Source organism: Dama dama, chromosome 18 (genome assembly GCF_033118175.1).
Source record: "Dama dama isolate Ldn47 chromosome 18, ASM3311817v1, whole genome shotgun sequence".
Classification (NCBI taxonomy): Eukaryota; Metazoa; Chordata; class Mammalia; order Artiodactyla; family Cervidae; genus Dama; species Dama dama.
Window position 1 is genome coordinate 40,536,448 of NC_083698.1, and position 15,382 is coordinate 40,551,829.

The 15,382-nt window shown below is 37.4% G+C and overlaps 1 protein-coding gene across 3 annotated transcripts in view; it reads left to right on the forward strand.

Moving 5' to 3' along the window:
- The window catches only part of MAGI2 (membrane associated guanylate kinase, WW and PDZ domain containing 2), a 1,418,975-nt gene that overhangs the window by 934,342 nt on the left and 469,251 nt on the right, over positions 1-15,382 (forward strand). For all 3 annotated transcript variants that reach the window (XM_061165155.1, XM_061165157.1, XM_061165156.1), the window contains exon 5: positions 4,872-5,082. In XM_061165155.1, coding sequence (XP_061021138.1) covers positions 4,872-5,082 — 211 coding nt within the window. The remainder of the gene's footprint in view (positions 1-4,871; positions 5,083-15,382) is intronic.

Below are 15,382 nucleotides of genomic sequence, written 5' to 3' on the forward strand. Positions count from 1 at the left end.
GTTCTATGTCTGTGTGGGAAACCTGCCCCAGTTCAGTACTGTCTGTGGGCATGCTGGCTTGAGTCTACATTTCACCAGAAGCCCTGACTGGCACCATAAACTGCATCCCTAGATTAGCCTTTAAGAGCAGTCAATGTGGGAAATGTTATTCTCCATTTGCTTTATTCACTTTTTTCTCTTATTTTGTTCAGATAAAGAAAGCAAGTGCTGCTTATTACTTCCCTCTCAAACCAATTCTTAATAACCTGATTAAAATAGCTTTTTTCTTTCCCCCATTAAACTCTTGTTAAGTATCTTGCACACTATAGATATTAAATTCATGTTTCCTAATGTAGCAGTCGATTGGTTAGATAAGAATAAAGGAATGAATGAATGAATGAGTTAAACTGGGAGAACTTGGCTCAGTGATCTCTGGGACATTAATAAATATAATTACGGATATCTCCATTTTTCAGAGTGAAAAGGGGGACCTCCTGGGAACTGAAGACTTTCTGGGATTAAGTGCAGCTGTGACCTGAACAAGTATCAGTGCTTTACTGTGTGTGTGGGAGTTACTCAGTTATATGTGACTCTTTGCAACCCCACAAACTGTAGTCCTCCACGCTTCTCTGTCCATGGAATTCTCCAGGCAAGAATACTGGAGTGGATTGCCATTCCCTTCTCCAGAGGATCTTCCCAACCCAGGGATCGAACGCAGGTCCCCTGCATTGCAGGCAGATTCTTTACCAGCTGAGCCACAAAGGAGGCCCACATCTAGCCATGTGCTGTGGTCTTTTAAATTTGATGGATTCCCTAAGAACTCTCTGACTTGACATCTCCAATGTGAGTCTGACATGAACCTCTATCTCTTGTGCCTAAAATTATACCCACTGGTTTCCCCCTCCTGACAGAGTCCTGCTGGTCCTCTCGTAGCGCTTAGCCCAGTGAACTGCTTTCCCCCTTTGGGGTTACCATGATTTCTTATTTGCCCTTATCTGTCCATTTGTTTAGTCATATCAAATCTACATTCTAATTTTATTTTTCAGTTCATAGAAGAGCCATGCCATTGACACCATCATCTCTTGTCTCAATCACAAAAAATAACTCCCCACTGGTCTGTGAATATCTACTGTTAATACTGTCAAATCCCAGAATAGCTACAAGGGTCTTTATGGAGAATGAAAATCTACTTGTGTCATCCCCTTGATTAAGACACATCAGTACCTTCTCATTACTCTCCGGGTACAGTTCCAAATTCTGAGCATGCTTCCTAAGGCTTAATCCATTCCTTGCTTGTCTGTTTCTTTCTCCTTTTCCTTCCTCTGAAAGAAGTCTCTTGACTCCATTTTCTAGCCTCAGATTTGTTAGCACACTGGAAAAGGGGCTTTCCTTGATTCTTTATGTAAGGTTAAGTAAATGCATATACATGAGATCTCATCTTTCCCTTTGGTAACATTCATCACACTTAAAATTGATTAAAGACTACACATCTTGACATATTTCAAGTTCTGTGAGAGCAGGGATCATGCCTTTCTTGTTTGCTTTTCTGTCCTTGGTGCCTGACACTAACTGAGTGTTTAATAAGTAAAGTGAACATTGAATAAATGAATATGTTCAGATCATGACCTTGCATCTTCACTTTTCAAACGCATCATGACATTTGGAAATAACTGAGCACAGTATGCTTCTTATATTGATAATTACATGTTGTAATAAGGTATAACGAAGAACCTAAAGAGGAGAGTCCCTTCTCTTACTGTTTCTTTCCTGAACAGTTTACAAAGGTCAAGTCTGTATGGAGAATCAGGTGGAAGGAAATCATCACTAAGGAATATATTATTTTCATATATATTTCATAAATATATTATTTTCATAAAATCTTCTTTTACAAGGAAGAAACAACAAAAACTTGTAAAATGTTCTTATCCTTCCTAATTCCTAAAGATACTTCATATTGCTCTCTGAGATTGACACACACAGGGAAAAAATTGATCCACGCTGTTGATTAAGATGATAAGTACATTCTACTTTAGTTTACTCATCTTATTTGCCTTTATTAATTTTAAAGTTATAAAAATAGTAGCTAACTAATACAGAGGTATGTAAAAAAAAACTCCCCCTTCCATCCAATTTTACTGTTTAGGTTTACTCAAAGTTGACAATCTATTGTACATCTTTCCATCTTGTTTTTATAGTCTTATGATTACAAACAAATTATACATGTATCTAACTTGGTGTTTGCTTACTTTAAAAAATAGAATTAATAGTGCACATGCATTATTCTTCAACTTAGATTATTCTTTAAACAATAACGATTGGCATCTTTTCCAGGTTGTAGGTCTTTACACTATGTAGTTTTCTGTGGTAATGATAAACACAATTTATTTAATGATTTTCTCATTGATAGGCATCCAAATCATTTCCAGGTCTTTGCTACTACAGACAAATTTACTGGTAGAGGAAGCATTATTATTTAAGTATCTTTATATACTACCACCTTTATTTCTAGAGGATATTTCTCAAACTGGGGTTACTGAGGCAGACGATATATGTATCTGTATATTTTTTAAATGTTAATAGTTATAAATTAGGTTCCCAAACAGTTGTGGAATTTCCTGTTTCCAAGAGGGCTGTCTTATCACCACATCGACATTGTATGTCAGTAGTGTCTCCTTCCAGTTTCTGGGTTAAGCCATCCCCACTACACCTGCTGCTGTGAAGAAGTCATATGATCCTCACTGCAGGTGGACTGGTTCTCTATTTTCAGCCACTTTCCAAGTCTCCACCAGAGCATACTTGGACTTCTGTGTGATGCCCATGTCAAAGGGAAGTCTTCGGAGTAGTACTTGCCAAATGTCTTCATCCACTTATTTCTGACACCCTGATGGAAATTTGGAGCCACTCTGCAGGAAACATTCCTCCCAAATTTCCAAACTAAAGTATTCCACAGACCACCTCTGCTTTTGGCTCCCTTGATCTTTTCTGTGGTTTCCCTCTTTGTACACTACCACACCCCAGTCTGAAACCTAAATATAGTGGTGCTGAATCCCTGAATGAACCAAGGAATATCTGAAATCTAAACATTTCCCCTTTGGACTTCTCTTCCAACTGCCTTCTTACCTTGCAGGAAATTTCTCTGAACCTGAACTTTCCAAAGGTAAGATTTAAAACACATGCTAGTAATGAATTTTCAATATAATATTTTCTTCTTTTTTAAGAATCTGTCTTTAACAAATACTATAAGTTTCCTGAAATATGATCATCCTTCTTTTAATTTAACTATATTATGCAGGGTTTATTTTTTCTAAATTAAAAAAAAAATCTTCTCCTTATCTCTCCCTACTTGGAGATCTATACTCTGATTTAATCATCATTATATAGTTTTTCAGATGCTGTCTTCTGGTAGCATCTGAGAAATACTTGGGTCAGATACATGGGTGATATGTATTCAGAACTTCTGCATGTTTAAGAGTGACTTTCTTTTGTATAGATGAATAATATTTTGTTAAAGTTCTTGGGCTGCTATACTTTTCTTTTCCTCAAGTTACTACAGATGTTATCTTACTATCTTTGAGCTTGGATTATTACAAGTGAAAGGTCTAATGATCTTCTATTCCTCTTTTTTGGGATAAGTTTATTCAGTATGGAGGCTGGTAAAGTTGCTTTTTAACACTGGAGTTTGGAAAGCTCACCTAGATGTGTTTAGGTGAAATGTATGCTTCATTAATTTGGCCTCAGATTTAGTGATCCATTTTAATTGGCAGACTCCTATGTCTCTTCATCTTAGACAAATTTTAGTCTATTTTTACTGAATTGTTATTTCTTCTCCATGTGTTCCTGTTCCTCATTCTGGATCTCATATTGTTTGCAAGTTGATATCCTTGGGTCTCAACATCTGATATCCTTTGGGTCCTCCAAGCATTTTATTGTTTCTCTTAAAGTGTACATTTCTTTCAGTTTTTGCTCTGTTGGATTAGTTTTCTATCGCAGCCATAACAAGTTACCACACATCTAGTGGTTTAAGATTGAAGCCAAAAGGAGAAGGGAGCCACAGAGGATAAGATGGTTAGATAGCATCACTGACTCAATGGACATGATTTTGAGCAAACTCTGGGAGATGGTGGAGGACAGGGAGGACAGTCCATGGGGTTGCAAAGAATTAACATGACTTAGTGACTGAACAACAAGAGTGGCCTAAAGCAGTGTGTATTTTTCATCATACTGCTCTTAGGTTAGAAGTCTGATATAGGTCTCACTGGGCTAACTCGAGATTTCTAAAAGACTGTGTTATTTTCTAGAGACTCTAGAAGAGAATCCATGATTTTGCTTACCAGCTGCTAAAGGCCACCCACACTTCTTAGCCAGTGTCAGATCCCCTTCTGTCTTCAAAATCAGCAACAATACATTTCTTTGGCCAATGCTTCTCTTCAATAGTCATATCTCCCTCTTATAGTCCTCTTCTGCCCTCTTCTTGTAAATGTAAAGACCCTTGTCATTTCAGCAAGCCCACCTGAATAACTGAAGGTGATCTCCCAGTCTCAAGGCCCTTAATTTAATTGATCCTGCAAATCTTCTTTTGCCACATAAGGTAACAATCACATGTTCCAGGGCATAGGGCACAGACATCCTTAGGGATTCATTGCTCTGTCTACCACACCTATATAATGATATGGTCCTCCAATTTAGTCATCAGGTTTAATGAGTTGAAGAATAGACTAGAATGATGAGTGAAAGAGGAACTCAGATAAGCCTACTGATAATTTTCAGAGGTGGTTACAATTATGCTTTTACTGTTAACTTTCAGAGAGCTTATTCCCTGGTGAGCATAGTCCATACTCACTCAAAAGTTACAGTGGCTGGAGTGACTAACCATGTACCCTGTTCTCTTGTAGAATCCAGTGAACCTGAAGACAAGAGCGCAGGTGCCTCAGGGGAGACACCCTCCCAGCCTTATCCTGCACCAGTGTATAGTCAGCCCGAGGAGCTGAAGGAGCAGATGGATGATGCGAAACCAACTAAACCTGAGGAGAATGAGGAATCGGACCCATTGCCTGATAACTGGGAAATGGCTTATACAGAGAAGGGTGAAGTCTACTTCATTGAGTGAGTCTCACACATTTCTCTGAACATTTTCACAAAGATCATAGCAGTATATAAATGATGTAACAGATGGAGAGGTGGGTCAGAGCAATTTGAATTTTATTGATTGTGATATTACCTTTGTGAGAGAATAATGGGATGGCACCTTGATCCAGCTAAAGATTCTAGATTACAGCTATAAATCAAATAATGAATTAAAATTTGTTGCAATCATGACTGAGGAGGCAAATATCCATGTGATGTTACTTTTGAATTGGAAATAGGGAGGAAATGCTTACTCTACCCTTCCAAGACATCTGTGTAGCTCAAATGAGATAATCCCCATCTTTTAAATGAAATTGCTGGAAACCTCCACCATCATATCCAATGGTTTGATTGAATGCCAACTATTGAGAGCCAAATACTTGCTAATCACAAATGAGAATATTTTAAGCGTTTGACCCTAAGGTCAGCTGTCAATAAAATCATGTTTTGGTATAGTTTTGGTATACTATATATAGTATATACCAAACACATGATTTTATTGACAGCTGACCTTAGGGTCAAACACTTAAAATATTCTCATATTTATTTTTATTATATCCCATTCTATTCATTGCTTGCCTTTTTATGATTTACCAAGGAAAATGAAGGGCTAATTCTGAACTAACTAGTGATGCATACTCAGTTTAATCTTTCCTTTCACTGGGGATGTTTTTTCCCCCAAACTCAGTTTTTATATATTTTGTTAACAGCATTGTCTAACTTTCCTTTTCTTTATCTTTTTGGAGTAGAACAACTTTTCTAACCCCCTGAGTTGAAGATCGTGGCTAAATATTAAATTGTTGATGTGCATGAGACAATCAAAATGTCCATTAGAAAGGTAAAAAACTAAAAATATGGTAAATGAACAACAACCCTTATTCCCTCAAAGCTGTAGAAGACTCAGAAGGAAACATTAACAGAATCTGAAGTTTTCAGTTCAGATAGTAGATAAAAATATGTAAACTCAAAAAAAAAAGTAAACTCTTGATTACTCAGGAAAAATATTAAAACTAGATTTTCTTTCCAAACCTGGAGTGATTTGTGACTTAGATCTCCATAGGCAGAACTCAATTGTGAAATTGAAATGTTACCACATGCCAATATTTAATTTTCACATGAAAACTTTATAACATGTGGCCAAGGGAATACATAATCAGGTAATTACTTGGTGCTCTGCTTGACTCCAACATGGATGAGAAATGCATAAAATACATTGCTACCATTCACCTTTTGACAAATCTTATGAGTTACAGAAAAAGAATAAAACTCTCTTGCATATTTCTTATGGCTACAATCAATGACCCATAAGCATCCTTTCATCAGTTAATTGGGAAAGAGAAAGTCATACAGAATTTTTTAGATGTTTGAATGTATTTATATCAAAAACATAATTTTGTTATCATTAAGCTTAGCATAGCACCATTGCAGACCAAAAATCAAAGTATAAACCTATATGTGAGGTCTCACATTGGTGTTCAGAACAGTTGTTTAGAACAGGGAGACTGACTACCCACACATTTGTATTGCATAATATAGGTGGAGTAAGACTATGTGGAAATAATAGAAAAACAGCATGGCAAGTTGATGAAAGAACTATTTCCTTACAGTGCTTTCAATAATGCAGTTATAAAAACCTCCTTTTTTGTGATTATAAAATAAACCTTCCCCTTTTAACTGTGTCAGATTTGGGGATTGTGGAGGAAAGAGATTTCATAAGACAGAAGCTGCATTTGTTGTTTATAGTAAATGATGAGGCTCTGTCAAGACTTGGGAGAATGGACCAAAGTGATTCTGTTAATATGCTAGTCAGTCATCCAGTATCAGAATCAAAAGACTCATTAGAGTTTGTCCCTGGTCTTAAATTTATTGTCACACTGGGGAAGGAAGAATAAGAGGGATAGTTAAAATAATTAGTCAACCACTCATTTCTAAATTTTGTGATACAATTTCAGTGAAGATACACTTAGCATAGACCTAAGTAATAAAAGGTAGCCTTATAGGAAAGGTAAAATAATGTAGACTTGAAAAGATGGTACTAGGTAAATAGTACATTCCAGGTAAAAGAACTGTCATTACAAAAACCAGATACTTTATGTGTTAGGAGTAGGGAGACGATGCCCAGACCTACTATAGAGATGTTAGTTGGTGAAAACCATGTGAAATGATGGCCCCATTCTCATTTTGCTTGATCATTAGTACTTTTGAAAGACAAGCAGAGGTTTTTGTTTGTTTATCTTCTTCCTATTACTGTAGGGAAGGATGAATGAATAGTATTAGGAGCAGAGATGTGTTGAGCTAAAAAATTAAAACAAAAAAGAGATGATTTCATTTGCAACATGAATGTTAATGCTAAGGGAGATTCATCCAGAGGTCAAGGAGGGGAAAGAAGCCTGGAGAAAAGGCTGAAGTGAGAGTGTGATGGGAAAGTGATTAAAATCTGAGGCAGGGGCAGATGCCTGCTTAAATACGTCATTCACAGAATGGAGGTATCCCCTGGCCCACCCTTCATCCTGGACCAGCTTGAAATCTGTCTTTTCTGCCTTCAAAAACCTTACTTTGACTCATAAGACTCAGTGATACAAGCTCAGGTATCACGGAGCAGGGAGGCGTCAGGCGGTGTCTTTGTCACCTGGTACCTCGTTTTCGCACTGTTGCAGCCTGTGCTGCCTACTCCTTTCTCTTTGGCCTACGGTTAGCTCTGCTGTACCTTCTTCTCAGTAACTTCCTCCAGATCACTTTCACTCTTTGCTCTGGAGTGCTCCTTCCTAACTATGTTTGACAAAATCGACACTTCAACCCACAGGTTATCTTCGCTGATGATACCGCAGTGAATCCTTACCTGGATATGGTCCGTGCTGAAAAAGCCCTGTGGAAACAATCTGGTAGGGCAGGAGAAGCAAAGGAGAGGGACCATGATGGGGCGTTAGGATTTGCTTAGGGACTAAGCCATGATGTGTCCCAGAGTTTCTGGCCAAGAAACTTATAAAATAAATACTATCTGTAATGTAAAAGTTTGCAGTTCTGAAGCAAAGTCAGAATAAAAAAAGAAAAAGAAAAGTAGAGTAATTTAAGAGAAAGGCAAAACCGAAGGAAGTGTAGAAGAGGTGGAAAATTAGACAGATTACAGCTCTCTCTGAAGAGAGCTGACACCAGTGGAAACACTTCTGGTAAAAATATTGTGAGAGCTGCTTAGAGTAATGGGAGTCCCTGGTAGATTAACATATACTCATTGTTTTTGTTATTCAGTCACTAAGTTGTGTCCAACCCTTGGTGACACCATGGACTGCAGCACACCAGTCTTCCTTGTCCTTCACTATAACTCATGTCCATTGAGTTGGTGATGCCATTACACATCACTGAATTTTGTCTCCAATGAAACAAATATTGTAATAAAACATAAATAAGTCAAACAGAGGAAAAGGACCCTATATATTCATTTCTGAGTTGTTTGGTCACTGCAGATCCCATGGACTGCAGCAAGATAAGCATCCCAGTCTTTCACTATCTACTAGTTCGGTTCAGTTCAGTCACTCAGTTGTGTCTGACTGTTTGCAACCCCATGGACAGCATCAAGCCAGGCTTCCCTGTCTATCACCAACTCCCAGAGCATACTCAAACTCATGTCCATCCAGTCGGTGATGCCATCCAACCATCTCATCCTCTTGTCATCCACTTCGTCATCTGTCTTCAGTCTTTCCCAGCATCAGGGTCTTTTCCAATGAGTCAGTTCTTCACATCAGGTGGCCAAAGTATTGGAGTTTCAGCTCCAGCATCAGTCCTTCCAATGAATATTCAGGACTCATTTCCTTTAGGATTGACTGGTCGGATCTCCTTGCAGTCTAAGGGACTCTCAAGAGTCTTCTCCAACACCACAGTTCAAAAGCATCAAAGCTTCGGTACTCAGCTTTCTTTATAGTCCAACTCTCACATCCACACATGACTACTGGAAAAAACCATAACCTTGACTACATGTACCTTTGTTGACAAAGTAACATCTCTGCTTTTTAATATGCTGTCTAGGTTGGTCATAACTTTCCTTCCAAGGAGTAAGCATCTTTTAATTTCGTGGCTGCAATAACCATCTACAGTGATTTTGAAGCCCAGAAAAATAAAGTCAGCCACTGTTTCCCCATCCATTTGCCATGAAGTGATGGGACCGGTTGCCATGATCTTAGTTTTCTGAATGTTGAGCTTTAAGCCAACTTTTTGACTCTCCTCTTTCACTTTCACTTTCATCAAGAGGCTCTTTAGCTCTTCTTCACTTTCTGCCATAAGGGTGGTGTCATCTGCATATCTGAGGTTATTGATATTTCTCCTGGCAATCTTGATTCCAGCTTGTGCTTCATCCAGCCCGGCATTTCGCATGATGTACTCTGCTGCTGCTGCTAGGTTGTTTCAGTCATGTCCAACTCTGTGCGACCCCATAGATGGCAGCCCACCAGGCTCCCCTGTCCCTGGGATTCTCCAGGCAAAAACACTGGAGTGGGTTGCCATTTCCTTCTCCAATGCATGAAAGTGAAAAGTGAAAGTGAGGTCGCCTAGTCATATCTGACTCTTAGCAACCCCATGGACTGCAGCCTACCAGGCTCCTGTTCCATGGGATTTTCCAGGCAAGAGTACTGGAGTGGGGTGCCATTGCCTTCTCCGGATGTACTCTGCATATAAGTTAAATCAGCAGAGTGACAATATACATCTTTGACGTATTCCTTTCCTGATTTGGAACCAGTTCATTGTTTCATGTCCAGTTCTAACTGTTGCTTCCTGACCTGCATACAGACTTCTCAAGAGGCAGGTCAGGTGGTCTGGTATACCCATCTCTTTAAGAATTTTCCACAGTTTATTGTGATCCACACAGTCAAAGGCTTTGGCGTAGTCAATAAAGCAGAAGTAGATGCTTTTCTGGAATTCTCTTGCTTTTCTGATGATCCAACAGATGTTGTCAATTTGATCTGTGATTCCTCTGCCTTTTCTAAATCTAGCTTGAACATCTGGAAGTTCACGGTTCACATACTGTTGAAGTTTGGCTTGTAGAATTTTGAGCTTTACTTTGCTAGCATGTAAGTTTGCTCAAATTCATGTCCATTGAATTGGTGATGCCATCCAACCATCTCATCCTCTGTCATCCCCTCCTCTTTCCTTCAGTCTTTCCCAGCATCAAAGTATTTTCCAATGAATTGGTTCTTTGCATCAAGTGGCCAAAGTAATGGGACTTCAATTTCAGCATTGGTCCTTCCAATGAATATTCAAGGCTGATTTCCTTTAGGATTGAATGGTTGGACCTCCTTGCTGTCCAAGGGACTCTCAAGAATCTTCTCTAACACCACAGTTCAAAAGCATTAATTCTTTGGCCCTCAGCCTTCTTTATGGTCCTAAAGCTATTTAATGCTATTTACGGTCCTGGAGATAGTAGAGGTGATGGGATTCCAGCGGAGCTGTTAAAATCCTTAAAATGATGCTATTAAAGTGCTGCACTTAATATATCAGCAGATTTGGAAAACTTAGCAGTGGCCACAAGACTGGAAAAGGTCAGTTTTCATTTCTGAGTAGAAGGGAATTCTACCTATGCTTAAATGAAGTGTTCATTTAAATATGTATTAAAATATTGTTGTTGTTCTGTCACCCAGTCATCTCCGACTCCTTGCAACCCCTTGTACTGTAGTACACCAGGCCTCTCTGTCCCTCACCATCTCCTGAAGTATGCCCAAGTTCATGTCCATTGCATCAGTGATGCCATCCAGCCATCTCATCCTCTGATGCCCTCTTCTCCTTCTGCCCTCAATCTTTCCCATCATCAGGGACTTTTCCAATGAGTCTGCTGTTCTCATCAGATGACCAAAATACTGGAGTTTGAGCTTCAGCATCAGTCCTTCCAATGCATGTTCAGGGTTGATTTCCCTTAAGATTGACTTGTTTGAATCCTTGACTCCAAGGGACTCTCTGGAGTCTTCTCCAGTACCACAGTTCAAATGCATCAATTCTTTGGCAGTCTGCATTCTTTATGGTCCAGCTCTCACTGTCACTTGGTAAAGAATCTGCCTACAATGCAGAAGACCCTGGTTTGATTCCTGGGTAAGAAAGATCCACTGGAGAAGGGATAGGCTACCCATACCAGTATTCTTGGCCTTCCCTTGTGGCTCAGCTGGTAAAGAATCCGCCTGCAATGCAGGAGACCTGGGTTTGATCCCTAGGTTGGGAAGGTCCCCTGAAGAAGGGACTGGCTACCCACTCCTCTATTCTGGCTGGAGAATTCCATGGACTGTGTGGTCCATGGGGTCTCAAAGAGTCGTACATGATTGAGTGACTTTCACTTTCTCACAACTATTTGTGGCCACTGGGAAGACCATAGCCTTTATTATACGGGCCTTCATCAGCCTTCATCTGCTTTTCAACACACTGTCTACAGGTGTCATAGCTTTCCTGCCAAGAAGCAAACATTTTCTGATTTCATGGCTACAGTCACCATCCACAGTGGTTTTAGAGCCCAAGAAGAAGAAATCTGTCACTACTTCCACTTTTCCCACCTCTATTTGTCATGAAGTAATGGGGCAGGATGCCATGATCTTAGTTTTTTCAATATTTAGTTTTAAGCTGGCTATTTCACTCTCCTTCACCCTCATCAAGACATTCTTTAGCTCCCTTCTTGTTCTTTAGTTCCCCTTTAGTTCCTTATTATATATGTATTTATATGTGTGTGTGTGTGTATGTGTGTATAAAACCTTTGAGTTAAGGTAATGAGTAATTTAATTTTTGTCATCTATGCAATGTTTTAAAATAATTATTGATTTACTGAGTATTGCCAAGTAGTTTATATGTCTCAGTCTTTACAAGTGCTACAATTAAAAGATGAGGGAAATTTTTATCATTGTTCTCAATATTGAACAAATGGGACAGTTATTTCCCAAAGTCTTCAAGACTCCTTCTTTTGTTGAATTATAAAGCAGATTCCTTTTATCACTTACAGTGATATTTAATGGGAAAAGGTGAGTATCTGAACACGTATTTTTAAAAAACAGAATTTTAAATTGCAGAGAATGCACTCTTCCAAGCATGGCTTTAAAGTATTTATAATGTCTTGTGATCAGTCACTCAGTCGTGTCTGACTCTACAGCCCCATGGACTATAGCCCACCAGGCTCCTCTGACCATGGAATTTTCCAGGCAAGAATACTCAAGTGGGTTGCCATTTCCTCCCCCAGGGGATCTTCCTCACCCAGGGATGGAACCCACATCTCCCGCATTGACAGGCGGATTGTTTACCACTGAGCCACAAAATCCCTCTAATGTCTTATGTTTAGCAATTTTTAAAAGACTTTCAAGTGTATACTATTGGTTAAAACCAATAGTCTCCTTAACTCATAATATCTTCTTCATTAATATTATCTTTTTAAATAGTATATTAATTGTACATTCAAATTAATAATAATAGTTACCACATATTTAGCGCCTACATTTTGTAGTCTGTGTTCAGCTTACTTAACAGTAAAGCTAATATGTTAAGCATTTACACTGTGCTCATTTATTTCTCATTTTGGGAACCTAAAGTTTATAGACATAAGCACCTTGCCTTTGGTCGTATAACCAGGAAATGACAAAGCCAGGATGCTTTGATTTCATTTATTCAACACATATTTATTGGGTACACCCTCTGTTCTAGGAACTATTTTATTAAACCCTGGGGTTACCGTAGTCAACAAAACTGCCAACATTCATATTTCCATATTTTCATGGGCGTAAGTGGCTCCAGAGTCCTTACTGTTAACTAATTTGCCACAGTGCTTCTTTACATGTATTGTATGATAGTATTAGTCGCTCAGTTGTGTTCAACTCCTGATGACCCTTTGAAGCATTTGAGGTACTCCCATTTTATACATGAGACTCTGAGGAACCCCTGGACAAATTAATATTCCCAAGGTCTTACAGCTCTGTGACCCTGCAAAGCCATTGACATTATCCCATGCTACTTCCAATATGTAAACATGCACTGGCTAAAAAAAAAAAAAAAAAAAGGAAAAAACAGACATTTATATTACAAATAGTATTTGTTTTATAAGTTTCTCAGCCAGAATTCATTATTCCAGAGGCTAAACATTCCATAAAGAATTGCTGCCACAGGGTTAATCTGGATTGACATGCTTTGGGAATCCCATTAAATTAGTTCTTTGTTTGGGAGTCAGTTTAGTTAGTGACATAAAAGAGACTGCTATTGCTTTGGCAAAAAACAAAACAGCAACAAGAACCTATTTGTTTACTAACATCTTCCCGAATGGCAGTGAACACTATGTCATCTTAAATAATAGATTTTTAAAAGTGAGCTTTTGAAACTGAAAATCATACCTATGGAAAATGTCTTGGATATACATGCTTTCCCAAATCTTGGTCAAGGTTGAATTTTCTTTTAAATTCTAAGTAAGACACACAATCTATTTCATCCATTATTGCTATTTCTATATGTCCTTAAGTTTTAAGTAAATCACCAATTCTCATTTTCAACAAATTTAGTACTTTCATTTATTGAAAGAAAACCAAATATTTTAGAAATTTACTGAAAAGAACAGTTGGTTTTTTGGTAAAGCCTAAATGTTTTCTCATTCTAGGCTTGGCATGTACCAACATCTGGTCTTTGCTTACTCTCTGTTATTTGTATTACAATAGCAGTAGATACATTGAATAGTTTTTTTCTGTACAAGGTTCTAGAGCAGTCTCCAGATGTTCAGACAAAATAGTTTGCAACAAACACTCATAATATCCAAGATAAATTTATAATAAAACCTCTTTTAAAATTGTATTCTAAATATATGAAAGGCAATATGATGACAAGCTCATAATTCATGTACTTAACAAAATTTTAGGAATATTATTTAGGAAACAGATAACCACTGTAAAGATCATTGACAATTTTTATGTGGATTATCGATGTATAAATAGAAAAGATTAAGCAGTACAATGAAAGTCTTAAATAGAAAAGCTTCTACTGTTAGTTATCAATTAGATGTGTCCAGTCATTGTTCACCAGTTCTTCCTTCTGAAATAATGATCAAGAGGGAAGACAAAATCTTTCAGAAAGTAACATTATCAATCTGAGGACTTTATTGACTATTATATGAAATGTAAATACCTATATTCCTTTAAAAACTAATGTTAATTTTTTAAAATATATAAAATGCAGCCAGTAATCTCTGGGTTATTCCTGATTCTGAACATATGTGACTACTACTAGAATTTTAACATCCACATACATCTTAAATCGCTCAGAGGACTCTAAAATATTTATCTGGACCTTGTTTACCTTGTTACTATGTTTCATGCTGTCAAATATTATTGAGTTCAATCTCTTTTTATTCTTCCAGGGTAGTATTTTCCAAGATGAAAATGCAGTTTATCTAATAAAAACTAACATTCAAAATTGGCTTTTCTGGAGAACTTTCAAAATTCAATGTGTTTATCATTGTTTTTAAGTCTGTTACTATTTTTTAAAGAAAACAGAGCAAAGGAAAGAAGTATATTCGATAATAAAAGTTTCTTATCCACTAATCAAATTTCAGTTGATGAAATGCCATCTAGTATTTGTGCAGTAGTGAAAATATTATTTTGATTTCATTGTCAGTACAAAGGTAGAAGAAAAGAGTAAAAGAAAACAGAATGAAGAGAAAAATGAAAAGAGGAGTTGTTTTAAAATTGGATTTGAATTGGGTAAACATTGAGCCTTTTTTATACCTAGGAAACCATTAACAGGTTTGAGCCCAACTGGAAAAACATAGAGTAAATGAAAAAAAAAAAAAAAGAATAGAGGATAGAGTGGGCATGACCTGTGTGAAAATTTTACTCCTAGTAAATACTCTGCTCATTTGAAAACATTTTTATTAACCTAATTCTTTATAACCTCTACGACTCAATATTCACATGTAGATTATATACATCACTATTGTAAGACTATTCTGGAAAAAATATTCAAATTTGATTTTAAATGATTTGAATAGAGAATTCAAGTTTATAAAGAGAAAATATTTTTAGTGATAATATCACTATGCATGTACAATTTAATATAATACCAAGTATAAGGCACTCAACACAAACGAATTTAATCAGTGATTACTATTCTCACAGAGGAGATAAAAGTCTCAGAGATAAAAGTCTCAGTTTGTAAACCATTGGCTATGAAACTGGGAAAAAGATCTTTAACTGTTATCCAAGAGAGTGAAATAAAGCATCTCTGTATAAAAAGCAAAGTTTTAGATTTATTATGTCTCTGGTTTCAGATCATTAAAAAAAAAAAAACTTGG